General features: G+C 38.8%; 1 protein-coding gene across 3 annotated transcripts; it reads right to left on the bottom strand.

Annotated features, from left to right (window-relative positions):
• Positions 1-5: 5 nt before the first annotated feature.
• Positions 6-27,954, bottom strand: map2k6 (mitogen-activated protein kinase kinase 6). 3 transcript variants are annotated; one of them, XM_084433915.1, is made up of 12 exons: positions 27,578-27,954; positions 10,870-10,933; positions 10,591-10,639; positions 9,457-9,570; positions 7,624-7,743; positions 7,226-7,342; positions 5,591-5,642; positions 5,371-5,498; positions 3,904-3,981; positions 2,909-3,048; positions 1,280-1,325; positions 6-807 (listed from the first exon to the last, which is right to left on the bottom strand). In XM_084433915.1, exons 1-12 carry the CDS (start codon positions 27,663-27,665, stop codon positions 730-732), a joined length of 1,074 nt encoding a protein of 357 aa, XP_084290041.1. In that variant the 5' UTR covers positions 27,666-27,954; the 3' UTR covers positions 6-729. The 3 variants fall into 3 exon arrangements, with proteins under 3 accessions (XP_084290041.1, XP_084290042.1, XP_084290043.1); XM_084433916.1 differs by lacking the exon at positions 27,578-27,954 and adding an exon at positions 14,296-14,680; XM_084433917.1 differs by lacking the exon at positions 27,578-27,954 and adding an exon at positions 11,181-11,364 and having other exon boundaries at positions 186-807.
• Positions 27,955-27,971: the final 17 nt, after the last annotated feature.

Genomic DNA, 27,971 nt, shown 5'->3' with positions numbered 1-27,971 from the left:
AGATGCTCCATTCATACACTTTAATAACCATCACTCCTTACAGCCAACACAATATTATCCTCATATACTCATTTAACAAATTCAAGAAATATTTTTTGAGTATATATACATATCTAGATAATAGATAAATATATCTATACCACTCTCTCTTTTTTTTTCTTTTAATGTTTTTTTTTTTTATATATATATTTTTTTTTGAAGAACCGGACGTCGTGGGGGTGGATAACATTGCTGAATACTTTGAGAATTACATTGACGTGCCACTGGGAAAACTCAACAGACATCTATAACACACTCACCTGATGCTAAAACTGCTTTTTCTTTTTGGATTGAGAGGTAAAGCTGGAGGAGGACTGGGATTGAACAATAGATGAAGTTTGACTTGGGACTGTAAAACCTTTTAATGCACATGTATGCATATACATGCAGGCAAAGAATTCACACACACACACAAACGCTCTCGTTCACACACACACACACACATACATGCACACACGCGCTGAGATTCCTGTCCCATGCCCTACTTCGTGTTGCTAGGAAACGCCCCGCCCACCCTCAGTTTTGGTGCCCACCCCCCACCCCCCAGATCCTCCTGAATGCCTGTGCACTGTTGGCTGCTGAGGTGGGCGTGTCTTACAGGTGTTAGTCTCGCTATTGGTGCTTTTTCTGAAATTGTCCCATCTCCCACCCCCCCACGGCAACACGTCAGTTTTGCCGAGAGGGACCGTCTCAGTCCCCAAGGATGCTCTTCACAAAGCTAGCGACGTCGGTGTCTTTGGAGTCATGGAGGGTGAAAAAGGGATGTTGCTGGGTGTGGAAAAGATTTGAGATATCAATGTTGTGCTCACACAAAAAGCAAACCGCATTGTATATTTCAATGCAAAATGGTTAACAACTATATGTACAGTTGTGAACTACTTCTAGGTCTAAGTGCAAAATACACTATTTATAGTGGTTTCAGACTTTTGGACCCCACTGTATGTAAAAAGGAAAAAATATCGCAAGTGTTTTATCACAATTTTTCCCTGAATTGAAACAAATATTTAAGTTTAAATATATCCAATATTAGAAAATGATTACAATAGTTTTAGATAAGTTAAAGAAAGTTAAAGTGCTGTCAACTACCAAACAGAATGATATATCTACTTCACTACGAGCTAATCGGGAGAAGGTACAACTTTGCATTGAAAGCACAAGTCTGACATCTAAAGGACAATCCAGGGAAGTGCTTGTTATAAAAAAAAAAGAAAGAAAGAAAGACTGTCAGCATCATACTCACCATTAGTTCAGCGTAAGTTGGCCGCTCTTTGGAATTCTTCCTTAAGCTGAAAAACAACCAGAGAAAAGCAAAGCACATGCATGTTAGAAATGCGCAACAAATCATCACAAGTGCAGCTGGAGAACGCAAAAACCTCAGTGAGCACGCTGTGGCCTCAGTACTTCCCCTCACAATGTGAAAGAGAGGATGCAATCAGGGTTTCTACATCCTGTTCGCTTTCCTACTTCACAATGCAGAGTCAAGGTATGTACAGAGTGTGTGCGCGTGTATGCGCGCGTATGCGTCTACGCTACAGGTTCACTAAGAGTGTTTTCACTTTCACGAAACTATGTGGTGTCAGCATTGTTCCACAGAAATGCAATTCTACAGAATTGAGTCATGGTCATCCCACAAATACGAGCCACAAAGAAAACATCCTGTGTGAACTTATACACCATCTACATATGGTACTAATATCCATCACACATGATCCAATCAGAAGTGTATACAGATATAACAGTTCAGTGATTCAGTCAGTTAATGAAACTATATTGCATTTATAAAAACGCATGTTTTGGACACAGTTTACTGCCTTGAAAATGTCACGGTGATGATATACACCACGGTGCAAAGGTTTGTTTGTTTTTGAAGGAAGCGCCTTATGCTTAAAAAGGCATTACAACAGTAATATTGTGAAATATTATTGCAGGCTTACTATTTTTATACATTTTAAAATGGAATTTATTCCTGTGATGGCAAAGGTGAACTTTCAGCAGCCATTCCTACAGTCTTCAGTGTCACACGGTCCTTCGGAAAATCACCATATTCTAAATCAAGAAACATTTCTTTTTATTATCCACATTATTGTGCTGCTTAATAATTTTGTGCATTTTTCAACAAAGTTCAAAAGAACAGCATTTCTATTAAATAGAAATCTTTTGTAACATTTATAAATGTCTTGGTGATTTTTGGTCAATTTAAAACGTTGTTGCTGAAAAACAATTTTTTTTATCCCAACTCTGCAAAGTTTTAATAACACTTACAATTCAAAACTAATGTTTACATGACAATGATGTACAAAAAAAAAAAAGAAACGTTTTTCCTTTGCGTTTTTGAAAAGTTTTGCGTCCAGTTGTCAAAACGGTCCCGTTCACACGGATCTGCGAAAACGAGTAAAAACGCTGTATTTCTGCTGCCAGGCCAGTAGTTGGCGATGTCACTTTGTAAAGAAACACTACACGACTATAGACTGGACACGTAATACACATGCGCATCGGCATAATGTCACCGTTTTCACAAATTAGTGTTTTTGTAGTTTAAACGGAGACGATAACGGTATCATTTGCAAAAACGTTTTCAAAAGATTGCGTTTTCATGCCCCCAAAGCGCTGTTGTCGTGTAAATGAACGGCCAAAACACATTAAAAGTTTTACGTTTTTAGTTGCATAATCACCCCCCAAATGATTATTTTTTTAAATGAATGTTTCTCAACAATAAGGATTGGCCTGGAGCCAATTAATAGTATTAAAAACACTATTTCGTTTTCTTTTTAACTACTTGCGTATTTGTGGTTGGCCCAATGAAAGTTGGCATAGCTTATTGTTGAGCTTTGATGTGCAAGTTAGCAAATGTGTGTAACAGCTCGCCCACCATTGTGACGTGAAGTCCACAAACTCGGCTGAGAATCGGTCTGCAGGCAGCTGGGGCGACGGCTCTTCCACCACCTGCTTGAGCTGCTGAAACGGCGTTCCCCATGAGTCATAAGGAAACCGCAGAATGGCCAGCTCGATCTGACAGGATGAAAAAACGTGCACATCACAACACAACATCACAAACCACAAAATGCCAAGCTACACAGACACAGCGGAACTTTTTTTTAAATGTAACAATCGGTAAATAATAGAGAAATATGCTTTTTATGGGTAATTTATTAATCTTTTGTAAGGTCAAATTTAATCATCATTAGAGTCAGCATGAAACAGAAGTTGCAATAGTCTTTTCTTCCATGTTGTGACAAATAAAGAAAAAAAAATTAGAGCGGGACTTGATTTTGTCCATCAGGAGATTATTGGATTGTTGTTGTTTGCAATTGCTGTGATCTCATGCGAGTGTCCCGCACTCAAACCGAAAAACACATCAGAGAAGAAAAGAGATGTTGCAAGAGGAGGGGAAGTAATTTAGATGAAAGAATCTGAGGGCACGTGACAAAAAAAAAAAAAAAAAAAAAGATGATGTGCACAGATAATTCATTCATAATAAATACTGAAATATTCCACTGATTTCATGGTGACTTTAAAGCTCAAGCGAAACACTGGCATTCACATAAACAATATATTTTACATGTGGTTTATGTCCTTAAAGTCTGAGGAAAGTTGTTTTATTACCTATCATTTACACATGGGCCTATTATTAATTTTTCAATTAAAATTAAATATGTTAAAGTGTAAACTATAAAAAGAAATTATGCTATTAATCGGGACTAAATATTTGAACAATTAATTGACAGGCCTAATATTCATGAAGTTTGAATACACATCAATGATCTAGTAAGCATTAATAAACATAACATTGCATAACATTTTATGAAGGAATACTAATTAAGCAACAAGTGTTAACAGTATGTGAGGTCACTCAGACAGACTTACCATTGTGATTCCTAAACTCCAGATATCAGACTTGACATTGTAGCCTTTCTGATTGGTCTCTGGGTTGATTCTCTCAGGCTGTGAATGAAAAAGAAAAATGACTGATGATTGTGATTGTGGGCAAAAGAGGAAGTGTGGTTTGATAAGAGGAGGTAGAGATAAGAAAGCCTGAGACTAAGTAATAAAATATACTTATCACTTTTGCATGCCCTATATTCCCCTCTTTATGACACATGTCTCTCTATTTTTTAGATGCATAACATTCACGGCCTTTATACAGAGCCACATGAACACAGACTCAGCGAACTGAAGTCTGAGGTGTGTGAAGAACTCTAGAAAATGGAAGCTTGTTTCCGTCATACAATACTGGGTAATTGTGAATTTATATCGCACAATTTTATATCTCACGATCACAATTGTGAGACAAACTCACGAAATAAAAAAGGTAATTACAACTTTTTGTAAAAATAATGACAAAATTAAAGCTGCAAGCAGCATTTATCGGGGTTCAAGCATTTAAAGCCTTTAAGCACACAAGCATCAAAAGACATTTTGATGCCTGCACGATGCGTTTTACGAATCCTTACAATTACAATAGGGTTTCAGCATTTCATGCTTGAACCCCTAATAAGAATGGAAGCTTTTTGCCATTTATAGCGCACCTTTGGTCCGATCTGCATGAAACTCGGCATGCTTCTTCACCATGTTATGACACATATGCTCATCAATTTTGGTGAAGTTCTGAGTTTTCATTTGGGATTTATAGGCTTTTTAGTGTATTTTGCCACGCCCCTTTTCTAAATGACCCTGTTACAGCCAGCAAAATGCAAAAGTTCAACTTTTTTTTTTCCGATAAATATTGATCTAGAGAGTCCACAGAATTGTCCTAGACTGGTCTGGTTCCGATCGGGCGAAAAACCAGGGACTAGTTCGCAAAAGTAGGTTTTGGACAAAATGCGACATAGCAGAAAATTTTTCCTGCCTAAATCGAATTTGGAGAAAGCCATTTTGTCCGCCTTGAGCCAGGGACCACAGTGGTGTAAGGCACTTGAGTCTAGGTCAAACGCCCTAAAAGTTATGAGCGATTCTGTACTTTTGGTTGCTGTAGCGCCACCTATGGGCCAATCGGGGTCATACTCTGATAGGTTGTCCCCAAATTGAGGCCTACCATCTGGCCAGGTTTCACGTCTCTAGGCCTTACGGTTTGGCCTGCACGATGCGTTTTACGAATCCTTACAATTACAATAGGGTTTCAGCATTTCATTCTTGAACCCCTAATAATAAAATATAAATATTATTACGAATATACATAATATAAACTAATATATAATAATATAAATAAAAAATAATTTATCAATGTTGAATTTTTTTTGCATACTGTCGTTAATTGACAAAGATGCGCATTAAAAAAATAGAAGTCACAGCATAAGACAATAAAATATGTATTTCCTCTTTTGTTTTGCTTACCGCCATGTATGGCTTGCAGCCGGCATCCATTGTCTTCGCCACCGAATCCACGAGGTACCCACTGATGCCAAAATCACACATTTTCACCTGACCCTGCATGTTTATCAGGACGTTAGAGGGTTTCACATCTGCAAGAAAAAAGAAAACAGAAAACAGGAAAATCAGTTGCTGGCATCATTAAAAAGCAAATATCCGATATTGTACTTTAGTCCCAGCTCACCTCTGTGTATCACTGACAGGTTGCTGTGGAGATGCTCCAATGCTTTTACGATCTGCAACGGGAATATAAAACATCAGGCTCATTACAGAACTGCACGGGCTCAGGAATTACACAGCGTTAAAATGATCTCAAATGTTCAAGTGGGAATGTAAAAAAAAAAAAAACACAGATAAGTCACATTTTATTATTACATTAATAAATGTAAAAGAGCAGTGCATAATAATTCATATTTGTTCATATAAACAATATTTATTATAAATGCTAAGCCTATACGAATTTACGAAACAAAAGTGAAAGTGTGTGGAGAATAGGGCTGTCGATTTAACGTGTTCATTTAATTAATTAGTTATGAAAAAATAACAAGTTAAATGATTTAATGCACCCACCCCAGACGAAGGTCATCTAACATTTCATACAGTTGATTGGTGACGAACATGATGCAGGGCAACAACTCACTGCGTGAGGTAGCCTATATAATGCAGTTAGAATGGCCCAAAATTTCAAGATATCAGGGCAAAAATGCCTCTGTATGAGTTTGTCTCATATTTAAATCATTGGATAAAGTTAAGCAATATCACACGAGTGCCGTTTTTGTCCCGAATAGCACGAGTGCAAATTATTTTATACAACAAATACCTATTAAGCCAGAGCAGAACTGTTGTGCGTCTCTGAGAATCACACAGCGGTGTTTAGTTTCGAAATAAATCCGCGTTTTGAGCAAATCAATTGGGTGAGTCAACGATTCAATGGTCCATTCATAAAGAGAGCCATTTACTTCATTCCTGAATGAATCAGCCTTTCGAACAAATCAACTGAATGTATGGTTTACTCGTTTAGACCTTTATCGCCACCTACTGGCAGTTTTAGTTTCTTTTTTAGAGTATCATTTCATTGAAAAAATTTAATTTTAAAATTTTGGGGGATAGCTGGATGTACATTTACTCGCCCTCATGTCGTTTCAAACCTGTATGACTTACTTTCTTTGCGCAACATAAAGGAAGATATTTTGAAGAATGTTGGTAACTGTTTTGGTCCATAAATATAAATAACAATTCAGGTGCAGATTCTGAAAATAAAATCATGGCTGTTGTAGCCTACAAAATTGTGTTACAAATTCTGTGTTGAATAATAATAATACATTTTCTAAAGCTACTTTTTGTAATGGCTATTTAATGCTTTTCTCATTCAACACAATAATGACTTCATAATTATCATTTGGGGGTAATTACTTCGATGTGCGATTAATTAATCAGCACATCATGTAATTAATTCAATTTAAAAAATGTAATCGCTTGACAGTCCTAATGGATATGTAACTGTACTGTGGACAGCGTGCAGTTCTGTAAACGTTCTCCTCTAGCTCAGTTCAACGGGTCTTGTGTCTACGATTAGCTCCTTAAGTCTTAATTTCACTAAAAGTGAAGTATGCAGGTCCTGTGACACAAGTGGCACCTATGCTAAAACGGATTTATTTACCATGCGCATGTGTGTGCATTTATGCGTGCTCTGTTTTGCATGCTTGACGTTAATAGCATTATAAGTCGCTTCGGAATATAAGTAGACACAGATTCAAATATGCAGACCAAAGAGCAACAGCTTGCCATTGAGAGATGCAGGAAATTAGGTGGTACTTACAGAGACGGTGATCTTGCCCAGGATGTCCTCTGGGATGTTTATGCCCTTCTCATGCACCTGCTTATAGAACTTATCCAGAGAGGTGTCCATCAGCTCCATGCAGATCCACACATCACCCTGACAACACAACGAGCCAATCAGCTTATGTTTGAGACATAACAACAACCTTACATAAAAATGAGACAGCAGGAAATGACTGAAACACATTCCCATTGTACGACTTCCTGTGGGATTTCTTTTTGGGGTCAACGTTTAGGAGGACATCGATTCAGATAACTGGACTTGCTCTGCCTCTCGTCTATACGATAACTACTTTGTGCTGTAGTATTAAAACAGCTGCAAATGCTAACAAGGTAAATGACATGACTGCTCAGTGTTTAATGTACGTGCTGTCGTACCTCTCTGAAAAGGGCTCCATAGAAGGTAACGGTGTAAAAGCAGTCGACTGTTCTCATTGAGATATCCAGATCCATTAGCAGCCGTTTCTGCTCCTGCGTGTTTACTGTGGCCCGGATCCGCTGCGGGAAACAAGTGGGTGATGTTGGCATTTATTAAGTTGATTTCAAATGAATGCTGTTCTTTTGAAATATCTAGTTATCAAATAATCTACAAACTGTTTTCAACATGTTGAGTATCCAAACAGCACATTGGAATCATTTCTGAAGGATCATGTTATTGAAGACTGGAATAATGGCTGCAGAAAACTATAAATATATTATAATAAATTATTTGAAATTGTAATATTTCACAATATTACGGTCTTTGCTATTTTGAACAAATAAATGCTGCCTTAATGAACAAATGAGACTTCACACAACAATCACTTTTCTATAGGAAGTGCACTTAAAGGCAGGTTTTTTTGAAAAAACTTTTTCCCAAATTTGTTTAAACTGTCTTTATATACCACTACATAATTAAAATGTAAGTACTCTGAAAAAGAGAGTATAAAAATCGAGTGTCTGTAGTCCTCGCAGGGCTGCAATAAACACAGCTACTTATTTCCATTCGGAACGAATTAAATGATTGGCTGGGCGACTGTCACTCTCCCTCGCTACCATGGCTACCACCCCTGCCGCTACAGGAGCTGCCCACATGCGCGCACCCGTTTGACTCGAGGAGGCGAAGAGGCACGGAAGCTAGGAAGAATCACAATTATGGCAGAGAAAGAGCAGTCAAAATTCCCAGTACCTGCATATACAGTCAGCGAAGGCGTGCATCAATGCAACCTGTTTTTAGCTTTGCCTTATGTTACTAGCTCATTACCGAATCAAACTCAATACATTTTAAACTTTACCAGTATCGATATGCTAGCTTGATAGTGAGTACAGCCATGTTAGTTGTTTATATTCATAATGATAAAGTTAGGTATTTTATTACATGTGATTCTGACATGATGTCATTTATAAATAAACACGCCCACAGCTCCGCAAGCCGACTCTGTCCTCCTCCTTACTTGAATTTGAATTTTGTTACATCGTCCTCCAGCTGAGCGGTCGGCATCGCGCGTTCATGTGTTTTGGGGGCGTGGCTTTGGAAGGAGCCCAGAAGGGAGGGGGTGGGAGTGAATGGAATAAGTAGCTGTGTTTATTGCAGCCCTGCGAGGACTACAGACACTCGATTTTTATGCTCTCTTTTTCAGAGTACTTACATTTTAATTATGTATTGGTATATAAAGACAGTTTAAACAAATTTGGGAAAAAGTTTTCGAAAAACCTGCCTACCCTGCCTTTAAGGTGTTGCTTAATGTTTTAATGAAAAAACAAACAAGAAACACACAAAAAAAACTTAAAGAAGATTAACAAAGTGTTTAATTTGTATTTTATGATATGACATGAGAGATATATATTATATATATTATGATATATATATATATATATATATATATATATATATATATATATATATGTGCGTGCGTGTAAAATGAAAAATATAATATTAATATTAAAAATAAAAATATGGTTATGGTGGAATGAATGAGACATTTTAAAAGGCTAATAAACGCACATCTAAATGGGGCAAGGTGCCAGGTTGCTTAGCACTCAGCCAGAAAATTACTTTAAATTTGTTTTCGTATTAATTGTTGAAATATTTTAATAATTTTAAGCAATGCTAGGTAAATGCGACACTAAGAACACACATATTTTTAAACACACGTTTAAGAAACTTTGGACAGTTACTGACAAAAATATTCCTCACATGGGTTTATCTAGCATGGGCCTGTGTGAACTCACCTTTACTGCCATTATTACGCCACTGGGGACGTGTCTCATCTTGTCCACCACTCCATACGCCCCTCGCCCCAACTCTCCAATCTGCTCCAAATCATCTGCCTTCACCACAAAGTTCTGCTCAGAACACAAACACGAGTGTTAAAAGTATCATACCAAATTTTGGTATATTCCCGAAATTGATGCACACAGAATGGCAGATAAGAGACAGACACTAACACTAACAGACTGAAGCCTATATTCCAAACAGACAGACAAAGACATCTAAAAAGAAAATGTGCATAAGCTGATTTTTTCCTATGAGGTGTGAAGAAAGGAAAATGTTATCTCCAGGAATGCATGCTTCCAATCCCTGTCCTATCACTAGCAATCACAACAAACGCCTTAAACCTGGAGGCAACAAACTTGGTTCTTCAGATATTCCTCACAAAAGCTCCAACACCCCAACTTGACTTTTATCAAAAAACTGATGTTACTTACTCTTGGGTTGCAAAACTAAAAGCCTCAATCTTTGCCAATGGAAAATTCCACTTATTTGATGAGTTTAAAATAAATATTTTTATAGCCTGAGAGGCAGTAAAGTGCATTCCAGGCTGCCTACAATCAGACGTATTCAAAAGGGCTGTAATGTGCACTGGGCCATTCTTTACAGCCCGTCGGTCTTTCACCGAGCCAAGCCTTCGTATCGAGCCCGGGACAGGGTTACATCACCATAAAAGCAATGCAAAATATGACATTTAAAAAGATAAGTCTTATCCCCTTAGCACGGGAATGCAAATTACAAGTCACAATGCTTTGCATACAGGTGACCCAAGGACAGTTCCTCTCATAGTGATAATACAGACGAGAAAGAGATGCAGGTGAAGATAAACCTTCAAGCATTAAACACAATTTCCCATGAGGCTTTTTTTTTTTTTTTTTTTTTTGCAATGCACAGATTTATGAATAACTGATAGTGCTCGCAGAAGATCCTGCAAATATTTTTTCTGAAACAATTTTACCAAAATGAAAAGGGAAAAAACATCAGAAATAAAAGACAGAAGACCAACAGGATAAATTCAATTAAAAAGAGAAATAAAAACGATATAGTTACATAAGATTATCCATCTTAATTAAAGAAAGGATGATGAAACGCACCTTATCTCCAATGGTAACGCAGGCTTTGGAGTCCAGGTCTCTTGGGGGTCTGTGGAACAAAGAAATCCCATTGAGTGTCCTTGTCTGACACGGTAATTGACTCATTAACTAAAGCCAGCCTTAATTATAAAAATCTATTGTACTTGCACACCCAGAGTGAACCTCAAAAACACTGACTAAAAAAAAACCCCATCAGTTTATGAATATAAATGTGACATCAATAACAGCGTAATTATCTTTCAATTTAATAAGTGCACTGAAATCTGCATAAAATCTTACGTAGGAGCAGGTGGGGTTTTCTCAAACACCTCTTTTGGAAGCTTGAGTGGTGGCTTCTTTTTACCTGCAGAGGGAAGAAAAAAAGAAAAGAAAAAAATCATCATTATTATGCCCAAGTCATTAGAAGACCTTATGAATTGCATTTGTCAGAAAAGTTCCTTTTAAGAGAGAAAAAAAAGCTTTATGTGAGATAAAAAAAGGCCTGTCTAAACAAAAGAGGCATTCTGAAACTGTCCTGAGGGATATAGAGCCCTTTCCTTTATTTCTGCTCCCCATGGAACTCCGAGATTCCCTATCAGATGAGCACTTACGGTCAGACAGCACAAGCGGCTCCAGATCCTGGCTGAGTAAACGTGAAAGAGCGAGAGAGTGCGAGGAGAGAGAGTGCAAGTGTGAAAGAGGGAGGCGAGATGGCAGGGTCAGGTGCTTTCTCTCCATCTGGAACAGATCGGAGGCGCTACCGTCACGGGTGTTACCCATCGTGAGTGACACCAGAGCGGGGCAATCCAACGTGAACTGTCCACACCCACCTGACTAACTGATTCCAGTCTGCTAAATTCTGCAATTCATATCAACAGTTTGTCTGAATATTAATGCAGTACTCTGGTAACAAGTCAATGATGAAAAGAAAAACGTAAAAAAAACTCAAACTTTGAAAAAACATTGTAGCCGAGCTACTTCTGTGTTTATGTATATGATGAGTCACAGGTACTGGGCCACTCCGCAGCCGCTGGCGTCCTGCACGGTCTAAAATAGTCTGAATATATACACTTATGATAGGCAAAAAGACCGAAGATGGATTCATGATGTACATACTCATTATATAAATGTTGTACATGTTGAACAATAAAAAGTTACAGTAGAAAAAGTAGCTTTTAAAATGAATCAATAAATGAAGTTACATTCATTGGTTTAATTTTTAAGATATTTATATTTAGCTTTGCAAATAAAGTTCAAAGTATATTAGTTTATTCTTTTGCATCAAAATTGGTAGTGAGAAATTTGATACACTGATACTGAAATTGGCACTGACTGAAAATACGATTCTGTGACAACAGAGATTACAACTATAGAATCATTGAAGTTAAGCAGAAATATGTAATTACTGTGCCACTACTACCAAAAGGTATAGCTAAGATAATGAACAAATGTAACAAAGTATGTGTATGTATGTGTATGTATGTATGTGTATGTATGTATGTGTATGTATGTATGCGTTTATGTATGCATTAGGGCTGCACAATATATCGAAAAATTTTCGTTATTGCGATAATAGTATATGCGATATCCGTATCGCAGAGAGGTGCGATAAATTGCATTTATTTTATGTGCCAAGCATTTGTTTGATGCATGCATGCATAGGTTGTTTATCCAAATTTGACCAATCAAATGGGGCCTTACTATCTTTATACCCGCCTCCCCAGTAGGTGCTATTATGCTATTGGCTAGATCGGACCCAAAGGGGAACCTAGTGGCCCAGAGCAGAGAGTGGAAAATAAAAACTAATGGCGGGAGTAGAGACAAGCGAGGAAAATGACAACAGCGAAGAACCTGTGCCTAAAAAGAACTGTATGTCTGAAATATGGCAATATTTTGACTTCAATAGAGAAGGCGTGTCATAAATGCAGGTACTGTGTAAGGGGCCGTTCACATATCGTGTCTAAAATGCATGGAAAGCGCGGCCACGCCGCTATCTCCTCCTTTCCACAAGCGCTTGCGTCTGTCGTTGCTATGCCTGGAAAAATGTGCTTCCATTTCGCGCCTGCATTTGAAATAACGAATTTGCACACGCAAAAAACGCGATACATGAACATAAGTGACGGTGTCACTCATAGTCAACGCATTGGTAGCCACAAGGCTACGCATCGCTACGCTTCGGCCGCCATTATGCGTCGATGCGTAGCCAAATGTGTCGTCCTAGTTTTTGATACGCGACGCGCCGATGCACGCAATACTATGCGTTGTCGGCGGGGGCGACATTGCAAGTATTGTACATTAATTCAAGTATATTATGTTTACAGAAGGAGGTTTGAATACAATGGCGGGCGAAGAGAAAAAATGATGCGAGCTTATGCACATACATCTCGTCTACAATGTGTGTGTGTGATTTTGGTTGGGTGACAGTTGTAGGTTACAGTTTGACAAAAGCACAATGTTGTGTTTTACATAAATATAAGTAGGCTAAACACTTTGCAGTTTTAATGATGTCCTGTATGAACAAAATGCACACACATTCCAGCATTGCAATCTTGACATCGGAGCCTGTTATTAAGCTGCGTCCAAAACGCGAATAGAGCGTCAAATTCGCGTCTAGTTCGACGCTTGAACATTTTGAAGTGTTTGAAGCGAAATAGACGTGCGTTCAGAACATAGGTTCAGAACTATGACTCTACTACCCCCTGTTGCGTGAGCGGTGTATTGCATTTCATGCATCGCCCGTGACGCTTGCGTCTGCTTGCGTCCACTGTTTTGACTATGAAGCGAGCGCGTTGCTTGCTCGCATTGACTATGTTAACGGCCTAAGTCGTGCCGAAAATTTTGGGCCACGTCGAGAGGAAACTAATCTCTACAGACATCTGGAAAGCCACCTCAGGGAGCTATATGAAGACTTCAAAAAGTGTAAGCCCAAATCTACCAAAACTGCTAACGAAATGCCAAGTAACAATAACAGTCTCACAGACAACCATTAATCAAAGTGTTGCATGTGTAATGTTAACTCCTTATGAAATTTATATATATATATATATATATATATATTAAAAAAAAAAAAAATATATATATATATATATATATATATATATATATATATATATATATATATATAAAAATATAACAGTAAAAAAAAAAAAAAACCTTTACAGAACACTTTCCAAACTGCAATTGGTCAGACAAACAGATAGTCCAACCCCAAACTCTCATCATTGGTTGAGGCAATGTTGTTGCGTCATGCTGCTCAAACAGAGCAAAGTTTGACAGCCTGACAGAGCCGTGATGTTTACAGTGTTCAGGATAATCAATACACAAATGTCTCAATTATAGTTGACCTCTTCTGCATGTTAAGCTGAAATAGGAGAAAGTATTTTAACACCACACAAAAGAAAAAAATTCCACAAATCAGCTTTAACAAATATTCAAAGGTCTACACCGATCACTCCATGAGAAAGGTGTGGCTTCAGAACAGTCCCGACCACACCATGAGCCCACAGACAGGAAACAAATGCAGACACTTCCCATATTGTCACAATTATACACAAAATATGAGCAGCTTTTTGCCATTGCAGCGTGAGAAGAGGGTTGTGTCCTGTTGTGTGCCCGTTACACCATTGTTAACAGCAGAAAAGTTGTTCAGAACCTCTCCCACCTGCTTTTACATGCACAACAATAGCAACAGAAAGCTGACACTCAACAACAACAAAAAAAACTCACCAGCACTCCGATCCCTTTTAAAGTGAAGGGTACAAAACCACAAAATGATCATGTGCCTCCTGCAGAAAGTATATCACTGATCACGACTGCCAAAATAACTATGCCCCAACTGGAAATCACTCCCTAGCAACACTCAAGCAATGTTCCATGGTGAAAGCCCTAATCCTTAAAATCACACATGCTGACACATCACAGGCCGACACCCGATAGATTTCTTCAGACTGATCACATCAGCGATGTAGGGAAAAGGCTGTTCTCAGTTACTGGACCTCCGTGTGACTTTGGTAACTTTATGAAACTGTTGCATAAGCATTAAAAACAGCCACTTCAAGCACTTCAAATATAACAAGTGCCCTTCCATGTCACAACGCTCCCAGCGAAAGGTTCCTGGTATCGAGTACTGAGATTAAAGCCATAAAGCAACCGGAAGTCATTCGTTTTTAGCAAGAATTGGCAATTAATGAGGGAGGCAGCGTGACCGAACGTTGGCGACGTGACAATGTTGAGCAGAGAAAAATGGTAAACAGCCTGGCACTATAGCGATTCGACAACCTACAGCAATTTGATGTACAGAGAGAATGCAAAGGGAGATGCAGAGGCGGCTCTATCTGCTGGAACATGTACAGACGTGTTCGACAGACTGGAGAAGCTCTTTCATCCATGCTGAAGCCATCACGGAAATTACCAGCAGCATCATCAAGAACAACTAAACATGCATGCAGAATTGCAGATAAACACATATTGCATTTATTTTGGTTGCATCAACAAAACTCTGTTTGCAAAATTCTGCTCTTGAAGTGGTTGTCAATTATTGCTTGCATAACAGAGATAAATAAGGCTTCTTATTCAACATACATTCAACTAAAATACCACGTGAAGTTCAGACTATTCATCACAATATATTTGATGTGATTTTGCTAGCAATATTAACTTAAGCTATTGCAAATTGCAATCGTGTTATGCATACATAATTTATTGCTTATTGAGCAGCAAAAATGCAAAGCAAAAGTTGGATTCATTGAATTGAATCAAAACTCTGATTGAACAATTCAACATTAAGAAACGTTTCCATATATTATGAAGAAAAAGTTAAATAAAATGAACATTGCCATTTGTTCCGTTGCATATTTTTAAATTTGAATTAAATTTACTTGCATTAAACGCATACAAGTAAATGTATATAGGCATACTGAATATAATCCAGAGTTATTTTAGTATTATCTGTATACTATTCTAGTATTTATTAATATTTTAAATTAGAATTCAAATTTGATGTACAATATTTGTATTTTATTTGAGCTTTTTTCAATTAAAGAATTTTTTTTAAAGTTCCCATGAAATCAAAATTGAAGTTTTTTGGCTTTTAGTATGAATATGTTAGCCTTATTGTTATCTATAAGCTAGTGTGCTCCAAAAAATTACAAAATCTGTATTTACAAGAGAAGAATTCAAAACTTAGGCTAGTCTATCACTGTCAGCTTCTCATCAGATTTTTTTGTCCAATCAAATGCTCTCTAGAATCTGAAGTGTCCCGCCTCCTACATTATAAATACACGCTGTAGCTGCAGCTGAAATCAGTCACTTGTTCACACATTTTTATTTTCTATATGGTGAATGGCACATTGCTCTATATAGGGGATGGGGAACGATTCAGACAGTGTAAATATGCTTTTCATTGCGGCGAATTAAGTCTGGTTTCACGTAAATACGTTCACAAACATAGTCTGTTCCAGTCCAGAGACACGATAGCACAGAGCGGATCATATGCGCGAGTCGGTGCATACCAGAAAACGTATCGGCCCCATTTGAACACTGCACAGAATGCTATATTTTAAAGCTATATGGAGGAGATTAGGAGGAGAAACAATTAGCGATTAGGAGGAAACTGCGGCTTGGCCGCGCTGTGATCTGAACTAAACACTATTGGCTATTGTAGAAAGGGGGAGGAGCTGTTCGATATGTCCCACCCTGTCTTCCTGTTTCAGTGGAAATTACATCAACACATTGAAATATGCTGCACGTTTCAAGGCACTTCAGTCTGCCTTTGATAGACTTGGTTTACATAACAACAGTGATATAAAAAGGCTGGCACTTTTTCATTAATTTTTTAGCTACAACCAGCCATAGTCAAATCCCAAGGTTGACCTAAAAACAACCGTTCCCATAGCAGTAAACAAAAAAACACACACACATATGACTGGACAGCACATAATATCAGTACACGAAGTGCTTGCGTAAGGAAAACAAGATAGTGAGAAGAGGCAAAAAAGATCAATAGATTACATAATCATGCTGTATTGGCAGGAAACAAAGGAATTGTTCAAAAAGTACAGAAAGTTAATTAAGTTCAATTTCTGCACACCTAGATTTGCAACAGTTATATTTTTATACAGTTTGAATAAGACAACTAATGTTGACAATGTTACGTTGAACAAGTGAAGGCACATACCCATTTCTTTTTTCCTTAAACTCAACCTGAAAAGCACACGGTGTACAGGTACGTCAGACATGCCTGCATAGAAACCTTCAAAACACGTTTGAATAAATCAAATGCCTAATTCCCGTTTCATTCGCAACACAGAGGGGTTTGGACTCAGGTGACTGTTAGCAATGCGAATCAGGGACAATCCGCCGTGTTTCCCTACTGTGGTGTAACATGAACTTGACTGACCCCTGAGACCCGCTTGATGTAGCTTGCTTGACTGGTTGTCATCTGTCCAGGACTGTGTCTGCAGTCCACAAAACCCAAGTCAACCAGTTCTAGTCCTTCCCTATCCCACTCACATACAGAATTTCAACAATCCCAAGTGTTTTACTGGAATTTCAGGGACCCGGAGGAGGGCCGGTGAATTAGAAAGAGAGATGAAAATAACTTCTCTTGGGCTGCCGGCTGTTTGGCCCCTCTGACCTCACTGGCAGTTTGTAAGACACTCTATACTTCCAAAGATGGCAGACCCTTTGGGTTCCAGCAGCTGGGGACACTGCTTTAGAACGAATGTCGTCACTGCTTCTCATAGCATCCTCTGCTGTCCTGACAGAGACAGTCTAGGAATGACATGTCATCTTTAGAGATAGATAACGGAATCATGAATCATGTTCAGTCTCTTGTACGTTGTGTGTGCACGAATGGAGGCACGAGCAGTTAGTTGCTGACTGCAGTTCACTTAACGGCCATCGGTGTCACTAATAACAAGGGTTTCTGAATTCTACATATAGCCCCTTTAAAGGTGCAGTGTGTGATTTTTAGCGGCATCTAGTGGTGATGTTACGAATTGCAACCAACAAAAGTTACGGTGGCCGACAGGAAAAGAGACAACAGAGTAGCCAGTTAAGCAATGAGGTTTCTTGACAAAGATAAATTAAAGCTACACTGTGTAGGATTTTCTCCCATCTAGCGGTGAAATTGTTTATGACTACCAACTGAATATTACTTTCTAGCCCCTCCCATTCCGAGGGCGTTTTAACTCATACGGTGGCCGTATTATTTCAAATCTGCCGGCAGTTGCATTCGTCGCATTCGTCACGGTGCCACTGACTGTAAAAATGCTTAAGGCGAAGCTTGAATTTCCAGGTATGTCCCTCTTCAGCTAATGTATTTTCAAGATGGAGGTGCAACATGGCTGCCGCCATTCGAGTGACTCGCTCGTATGTATTCTAAAAGTATTCTAAAAGTATTCTCGCTTACGAGAATACTTGATTAGTTGGTAGAAGTAATTACACATTAATGAGCACATATCATTTTGAAAGAACAGTGTTTTTTGCTAAAAATTACACAGTGTAGCTTTAAGAAATCATGTTTACTTTATTATTCAGTAAAACGATATGTTATTGCGAATATTACTGTTACTTGTTCATCACTGTGTCAGTGTTTTATTCGCTGACTTTAGCTAGCTTCTTTGCAGGAAGAACAACATAGTGACGAAACACGCTCTGTAGTAGTTTGTCCGTTTAGGGCTACTGTAGAAACATTTCAATGTAAGGGACCGGCGGTGTGTGTAGATAGAAATGGCTCAATCTAAGGTAATAAAAACATAACGGTTCATTATGTAATGTCTTTATACACCACTGAAAACATAGTTATGTATATTATATTGCATTGCATTTCTGTCTACAGATCTTCCTAAATATTACACAATGCACCTTTAAAGTTTGCATAAAAGGTCAAATAAATTGTAGAATTCTAGTAGTTGGCTTTTAATAACAACATGAAAAGGCAGTGGATTCTTGAACGCACTGCCGCTTCAAACATTAGCGCTGAAATAATTGCATAGAAAATGCAGTTAAAAAGAAACTAAAGATTTTCATTCAATCAATTTCATTTATTCTTTGGATGTGTGCTGCTGCAGCACAGCACTGAAAACCTCAAAGAGTGACTGAAAAACACAATGTTAAAAACACATTTCTATGTAATATATGCATTTGAATGGCAGGGACCACAGCATAGCGAGCTGGAGTGGAAAGTGCACAAGCTAAATTGGGAACAATACCAAATGCTTTAACATAGATCATACAGCTTTGTGTAGTTGCCGTGTGAGCCCTGAGAAACTGCTTGCTGAGAAATGTTTTCCACAGTGCATCACTTTTTACTGATCTATTACTGTAACTGTGAATGTTATAAATTCAAAGTCAAGCGGGTAATTCCATTTAACAAAACAGTTTGCACTAACAACATGCTCCGCGCCATTACACTTGTACACTTCTAGACACATGTCTGAACGAAAGTGTGCATGCGCATCAACCAGATAGATGCAGCTTGGGATAGAAGACCAGCTCAAGAGAGCAACATTGGCTTAATAAATCAAACCTGTTAGAAAATAGTTATTTTTGTAGGTCCATTTGTTGATGTTCGCACCATATAAATTTACCTTTAACTGCAATGCAATTATATATCTATTTTGCATTCATATTCTGGCAGTGCACAGATTTATGAAAAGCAAATGACATGTATCTCTTTCTCCGCCACGGTAAAAAAAAAAAAAAAAAAAAAAAAAAAAAGCCAGCCACCGCCAGCGTAAACCGATAATTTTCAACAAAATTTCATGGCCAATCAGAGCACATTGCACTTTTCGGAAGGAGGGGCTTCAGAGAGACAGGAACTAAACAGAGTGTTACTGGCAGACTGGGAAGTCGTCGAACGATTTATCGGTTTTGCTAGCAATCAGTTATCGGCAAAAATCCATACCGATGGTTTTTCTGGGTTGCGTCCTTTGCTGGAGAGGATGCGCTGTCATTACACAGTACGAGAGCAGCCTCTACAGGCGAAATAAAAACCATCACTCTTGGTGTTTGTTTTGACACGAGGCAGTGCGCTGAGCGGGACACTTCATGGCACTTTTCCACTGCATGGTTCGGCTCGGTACGGTTCGACTTGGCGCGGAACGGTTCGGCTCGCTTTGCTTTTCCACTGCGTAGTACGACTCGACTCAGTACGGCACGGTTCGGCTCGCTTTAGCTCGGTTGCTTTTCCACTGCAGTTAGTACCGCTTCAAAGTGGGTGGGACTGATCGATATAGTTGCCGTCTCTACTACCATGACATCATCATATTAAATGCGAATTTTTCATTCCGTGTTTCCCCATCCACTCCTCGGCAACCAACGAGAGGAACGTCTGCACCTCGTCCACTGACCACGATTCAGCCATTTCTCTTTTTTTTGGAAGTTTATACTCTTTTTTTTGAAGCAAATACTTTTAAAACATGTGCTACAGCGTTGGCTGTTGTCTACTGGCTATTTAAATCTAGCGGGTTTAGTGTCTCGTGTCGTAAATACAATGACGCTGGTAGAGATGATTCTGTCTGACCAATCAGTGATCTGCAGTGTTTTCACGTCACATTTTAGTATCGGTACGGTACGCTTGGAACCTCAACAGAGGTGGTACCATTTAAAGCGAGCCGAACCGTACCGTACCATTAGGCATGTGCCGGTATCAAATTTTCATGCTGCGATTAATTGATTGAGCTTTTATCACGGTATACGGTATTATCACGATATTTTAATTGCACAAGAGAAAAGGATGGATTGGGGGAGATGTAAAAAAAACAACTTGCCTCACAATAGGTGTAATTGTGATTGTCAAAACATTTGGTAACTAAACAGAATTGTATTAAGTTTAGTGACAACATCAATGTTTACATGGTACAGTGACTGGTAGGCTACTGTTTGTATTATTGGTTAACACAACACAAATTTCTATTTAATTCTCAATATTAGGTAGGCTACAGTAGATAGCCTACATGTAAATTTTTCTGAAGTAAAAATACTCACATAATGCGGTAACAGAGAGCCCTATCAGATGGTATTATTAAAGGTTAAAACTAACAAATAAAATATAATGCGGTTCTCATTATAATAACAATTATGTAATGACACAAGTAAAAATATAATAAATATGTAATATAGTTCACATATTTAGCATATCAGCTCTATATTTTTTTCTAGTCAACTAACATGCTGGTCATTAAATGGATTTCCTGAGGTAAATGTAACGTTCTGTGACATAATTGTTGTCCTGCAACCTCTTTCCATGGCTGAAAAACACTGATTGATCGATATTATGTATGAGGCATCTGTATCTTTAAATAAAAAGTAACAGATGATCGGTTTACTTGAACTGACGCGCACCGCTACAGTGATCGGTCACGTCATTTACAAGCGCCAAACGGTATTTGTTGTCTGAATTTCGTAATAAAATGGACATAACCTGAGAGCTGATCATTTTTTTTCATATCAAAACTAACCTGCTCTGTCTGTCGGTGTCAGTGTTCTCTTTGCTCCGCGATTTTTCTCTGCGTGAGAAAATGGATGTGTGGCGCGAGAGCGTGTGAAAAGTGTCAATTGTGTGAGTCTCACGTTGAATGCGTAGATTGGCAGCCCTGCTTAGAAGGGGGATAAATCGACGGCAGCGTTCCTCCTTCCGCCATGCTTCTTCTCCATGTTAGGATTGTTTACATTAGACGAGAGTGCGCACTGCCGCCGCATGCACACAGAGCTTCATGTGGGGATTGTTTACATCAGAGTGCGCACGTGTTTTGCGCAGCATATACGCAGTGTTTTTTTAAGCAGTTGATGAAAAATAAGCTAATGCGCGTTCTAAAAATCTAAATTCTGATCTATTATTTTTCACGGTATTTTGAAGTGCCCGCGATAACAATATCGTGCATATTCATTACCGCGATTTATCGCATTACCGAATACCGGCACATGTCTACGTACCATGCAGTGGAAATGCACCATAAGTGAGCCGTACCGAACCGAGCCGTACCATACCATGCAGTGGAAAAGCGCCAAAGCGTGCCGTACCGAACCGAGCCGTACCGTACCATGCAGTGGAAAAGCGCCAAAGCGTGCCGTACCGAACCGAGCCGTACCGTACCATGCAGTGGAAAAGCGCCAAAGCGTGCCGTACCGAACCGAGCCGTACCGTACCATGCAGTGGAAAAGCGCCATTAGATGCGGATTTAAAACAGACAATGAAACAGTATGTTGTACAGTACAACCGTATGCGTTTTCATATCATTATAAAGTAATTAATTTGTTGACTAGATGCTGCATTAGTGGAGAACAGCAGTATGTTTGCCGTCGAGGCTGAGAGGACTAACATGAATACCTCAAGCGGTTAAAACAATGTGACAAAAACATACGGCAAGCCTGACCCAAATGTTTAATGGCACGATTGTTACCATCTATTTGCATTAGTTTATATCCAGCTGGTCGTTTTTATGCATTCGTTATGCAGCGAAGTTGCATATTTAAAGCTAGTGACAAGAGAAAGCAAACTGTATCACCATGCAACCAACAGAAACAAACATCAGAAATGCATTCAATTTCAGTTCTTTATTTTATCGTCACTGACTGCAATACATATTCAGCTATTTTGATTAGATCATCAAGTGTTCTAAAATAGAAGCAAATAAAGTGTAAGAATATACATATGCATCTCATTTCAATGCTATGGCCTTTGTGTAGATATTTAAAGATGGCCATCTTTAGCAAGACTGTTTGGATTTATACAAAATGGCAACACTTTACAATAAGAGTCCATCTTTAGCATTAACTAAGGCTAATAAAAGTATTATTCATTGTTAATTCCAACATTTACTAAAAACATTTTCACTTTAAACATTAGTTAAAGCACTATGAACTAACATGTTTATTCAAGGCATAGGCTAATTAATATATTAATATTTTTTATATTTAAAAAGTATAGTACATTTTCATGGTTCAGTACTGATTTTTAATTTTTGTATTAAAGTTCAGCACTATTTTATGTGTTATGTTTATTTTCATTCAGCATCCATTTTAAAAACCTAGCAGTTGATTAATCGGTTATCGGTCCAACTTATCATTATCGGTAAAATCCACCATCGGACGACCTCTAGAAGATTGTTTTGAACATTCAAGCATGAAAACCTTTTCTGGTAGACTCCAAAAACAAAATCAAGACTTTGCAAAAGAGCATAATAGGATCTCTTTAGACTCTAGAATGAAATTGTATTGTTTTTCGATTATATTCTTCTCCAAGCATAGGAAGATACTAGGAGGCGTACCAATTCAAAGATGCATGATCTGGTTGGCAGAATTGGAGCAAGGCAAAGGGCTACCAGAGGGTGGAGTCCTCAACCTGTTACTCAATATCTACCCTGACATCTTCCACAACACACTGCCGCGGTCACACTTTAACTTAAGTGCTCTGTCTCTATGTGATATATCTTTTATTCAGCACTTAGCATAATTGATTGAGACATACACCATTTTCAAAACCAAACAGATGTGTTTTTAGAGAACAGACCTTTTTTTTTTTTAAAGATGCCACCATTTTAAATTCAGCAAGCAGGCAAATGTAACTTACGGCAAATTATTCCACAATATAAAGAAATGCATATTGAATGTTACAAGCTTTATTATGAAATCTGAAAGGCTTTAATAAAATCATAATTTTCATTTTGCACCACAGAATTTCATTTGCAGGAAGAGAATATTATTTTCTGCATGCGCGAGAGTTTTACACAACATGTGGGGTCAAGTAAGGGATGCCTTAATATCTAACACATTTTGGCTTCATTGGATGACAACAGAAAGCAAATTTACTGCCCCCTGCAGAGAAGGGTCCTCCCTTGGGTGCTGTAAATACTAAATCTTTTTTTTAAATAAGGATACATGATGTAATCACTCTCTACAATGGCATCATCACCAGGAACTTCATTTCTGTCGGTATTGTACAGTTTATTCATTCATAGTAAATGACATTTCTGCACACATTCTCTATAAAATATAGCCTAGACGAGAACACAAATTTCAAACAAATCAAATAAATAAGTAAATGTCCTACAATGATGAATAGCAGGAATCAATTGTAATAATCATATTATTGATAATGCATTTTTTGATCAAAAACAAAGTGGAAATAGTAATATTGTCAAATATGATTACAATTTAAATGTTTTCCATTTTAATATAGTTTAAAATGTAACGTTTTCTTGTGACGGCAAAGCTGAATTTTCAGCATCATTACGTCACATGATCCTTCAGAAATCATTCTAATATGCTGTTGTGCTGCTAAAGAAACATTTCTTATTACCAATGTTGAAATCAGTTGTGCTGATTCATATTTTTGTGGATTCTTTGATGAATAGAAAGTTTTTGAACTAGAAATAGCCTACTTTACAACATTATTTACGGTTACTTGTGATCAATTTTACCGTCGTCACTTTGAATTATTAATTTGTTTAGAAAAAAAAAAACACGTCCTGACCCCTGACTTTTGAACAGTAGTGTATTCTTCTATATGTAAATAAGAATTTATAAACATCAGATTTTACTGAATATACATATTACTGCAAAAACTGACTATAATATAGGTTAAATCTAAATAAGAATTAAATTAATTTGGGGTTTTAAAACACAATCATACTATTGCCCCCATATGAGGCATCTAAGGAGGTAGACGTCATCTTTTTTTAGAAAAGCATTTCACACCCTGATCCCAATAAGCTAAATGCAGTCCTTTCTTGGAAAGCAACACTGTTGGTAATGCTATGGTAAGAGACACCCTGGCTGCCTTCGAGAGAAAACCCTAAAAGTGGTCAATTATTCAGAAGTCTGCAATAAGATCAATGTCAGAATGCAGTTCTTGCGACTGAGCATAGCTCACATCCCACAGGAGAGAGAGAGAGAGAGAGAGAGAGAGAGAGAGAGAGAGAGAGAGAGAGAGAGAGAGAGAGAGAGAGAGAGAGAGAGAGAGAGAGAGAGAGAGAGAGAGAGAGAGAGAAAACAAAACGACAGACAGAGAGGGGCCTCTAGACAGGGCCTCCCAGAGAGCCAATAGAGTCATCATACTGGTCACTCCCAAGCAATTCAGCAGGAGGACACTCCCAGGCTTGGCATTACCCCTTTAAACACAGCTTAGCTGCTTATAAAACGCATGCAATGTATTGCTTACACTTAGCTGTAGAGAGTGGGACGCAAACCTGCCCGCTTGCAAGCTGTGATTTGCATGCACGTACCTATTGTGGATTCCATGCCCTGAATTGCAGCATGCATGCATTCATGCAAAAGCATTCTGGAGAGAGACGGGACGGCATGGCCGTACTCTCCACACACACAGCCGTAAGGTGAAAGGTCTGAGGGGGATCAGCGACACAATGCTTGAAACAATCCTCTATACTATTGCATCAAAACAACACAGCAAGGCTGGACGGTCACCAACAATTGAGCAGTCGTAAATAGGGGATTTAGTATCTCTGTGGTCTATTAGCATGACAAACGTGACAATTGCACATGACGGCAACAAGGCCTTGTGCATGGAGGGGACATCGATTCACTGTGTGCACCACTGGAGCCAGTGCAAACTCAATGAACCAGGGCCCAAAAAACAGAAGATAGACCCCCACTGACATAATTGGAACTGCTCTTCCAACAAATCGCTTCCACCCAAAACTGCGGTCAACTTTTAAAACGTCGACGTGCATCCCCTTAAAAGTACTGTTTGTTTCAAATCAACTTTGCAATCAGACATTTAGTTTTCCTTCCGAGCTATGCACCTTTAAGGTATTTGCAGACAAAAAACTGAAATCTGTGTCACGTATGCTTCATAACAAAAGTATAAAGCATGCGTATGCATGGAAGGACACTGACAAGTATAAATTCTTTATAATCTGCACATTTTATTTTATAAAAAGCAACTTTCTCACCAAACATGAATTGCATTTAAAGGGATAGTTCACCAAAAAAAATGGAACATTCTTTTTTCATCTGTGGAACAAAAGGAAACAAAATGTTTTTGTCCATTCAATGAAAGTCAATGGGGTCCAAAACAACATTCTGAAATATATTTGGGAGCACAAAAGGAAAAAAATTGCAATGAGTAAATCATTTTTGCGTGAAATATCCCTTTAAAGAGTCCCCATTCAATATATTTAAGATGGATTCCATAAACTAGTATTGCCCTTCACAATCCATTACCTGAACCCTTCCAGCTCCTCATGCACAGGCTGTGTTTGTTTGCATGACGAAGGGGTTGGTTCATAAGGATTTAGTTCCTCAAATGTTCCTCAGGTGTGTCACTGTTATACAACAACACAATTACTGCTCTTTCAATGCTGCCAAAATCACCTCATTAGGGCGTCAGAATCAAACATTCTTGAACCACGCCTACTAATATATGATTCATGAGTGTTCTGTTCACAGAATTTAAATGCTCCTGCGCCTCTCGACCGCAGTCATGGATCGGAACGGACCCAGTTTAACAGCTGCTGGCCGTAGCTTTAATTCGGGCTGGCGCATGTACGCCGATTCGGCCCACGGTGTGAGAAACCTCACACACGGGCTCTATACAGGGCTTCTGTGAAAAGAGCAAGGACATTAGATATGTTGCAAAGGCTCCATGAAGTGTAATTAAGGGGTCTAGAAGTGCAGGGCTGGGAAACGTGTGTTTTTGTCGGAATTATTATTATTATACTTTTTTTGCCTTAAAACAGAGTGCACTTTCCAAAATGTAAATGGAAGAAAAGTCTGAAACATGCACTAGTAGGATAGAGCTCTATATACTGAAGGTTTTTGTTATACACTCATTAATTTGGCTTGGGTCTAGAGATACACTGTAAACACCATTTACTTTTGTCTGGGAATTTTTCTGCCTTTTTGAATTTGGAGAAAGAAAGAAAAAACGCAAACAAGTCAATTACATTTGGTACAATCGACTTTTGCATGCCATTTCTTTGAATGCATAATAATACGCCAGTCATTTTGAGAAGTTACTAGACAAGCTCAACAATGGTTGACTGTCACAAAACTTGGTGGGTCATTTTAAGAGCTTAGTCTGATGCAGTATGGCGCTATAAGAGGAAAATATGAAATGCATGCATCAGATTAGCATAAAACGAATTTAATGATTGTGCATGACCTGGTTTAAACAAGTCGTTTTTATAAATTGCGTGACTTTAATTACAACACTGTCTGTCGAACAAGCAAGTAAACGGTAACCGTGCACTCATAAGATAGGAAGCGCTGTTTTTCCACAGTATTTTGCTTGAGGGTTTGTGAATATTTTTGCATGGAGACTTGTGTAGCACATCTGAACCCTGTTCCTTAAACTGGTTGCAGCAACAAAACTATATTTAGCTCCTTATTTTTGCAGCCTCTACCTATGCATTACTACTGGAACAAAGCTTGCATGACAGAGCGTCCGAATAATTTTCCATTACGCGCAACTAATAAAAATTGTTGCACGCTCAACACGGCATGCAACCAGGCTGTCAGGTCCCCGTTTCCCCATTGCACTTGCACACTCAACCGTCGGCCAAAGTTTCGTGTTACCTAATGCACCTCGCATGCATCAACGACAGAAGTTGTACGAACGAATCTAATCTGCAGAACGAAACCGAGGCCGTCGTGACGTCACAATCGAACATTGTTCGAGAGAAAATCGCCTCGTGCGCGTGAATAAGTCGGGTGCGGACAGCGCTGTGTCGTTGCACAATCACTTTTGCATTGCTGGCTAGGCAGTTCCTCAACGCGGAAAGAAGGCGTTTCTTTTAGTGATCGTGGTAGAACAAGAATGCAAATAGCGCCTGTGTGCGAGTGTCTAAGGAGAGCATCGCCTTCCCAGTAAATCTGCAAAAGGGCAGATCATTAAAACATGCATTGCAACTGACCCTCGCGAGCCATCAAACTTTTAATGCATTGGCCACGATGAAGCTGCAGCCGTGCACTTTGCAAGCCATGCAACGCTGCCTGCATTTCCGAGGTTTTGCACGGTTCGGTTGAGTAAAAAAAAAGTACCTACCTCCTTTTGGCACGGACATCTCCCCTTTTGGGTTGGGGGAAGGGGACGCACAAAAGACTTTGCCTTCCTTGTCGCTCCCTCCTTCCATCTATCCCTCGCAGTGAGGCTTCAAGCGGGCTTGCTTGCAACAAAGGTGCAAAATACAAGCCCCGATCTTCATGCACTCGGAGCCGTTGGGCGTCGGGTAACTTGTTCTCCGTGCAAATGCTGGCCTTTCAATTGCACGCAACGAAAACGGGGAGATTTCTGCAACCGCTCTGCAACGAAACCTCGGCAGGCACTTACATGATGGGCCAAGGCCAGCAGCTGAAAGCTCCTAACTTGGATCAGTGTGAGCCCCTGCTAACACACGCTCTTCCTGCCTGACGACGCCGGGGATCATGGGACTGGTAGT

This window comes from Rutilus rutilus, assembly GCF_951802725.1.
Source record: "Rutilus rutilus genome assembly, chromosome: 16".
Classification (NCBI taxonomy): domain Eukaryota; kingdom Metazoa; phylum Chordata; class Actinopteri; order Cypriniformes; family Leuciscidae; genus Rutilus; species Rutilus rutilus.
Note: the sequence above shows the minus strand (reverse complement) of the source record. Positions and strands in the feature narration are given on the sequence as shown.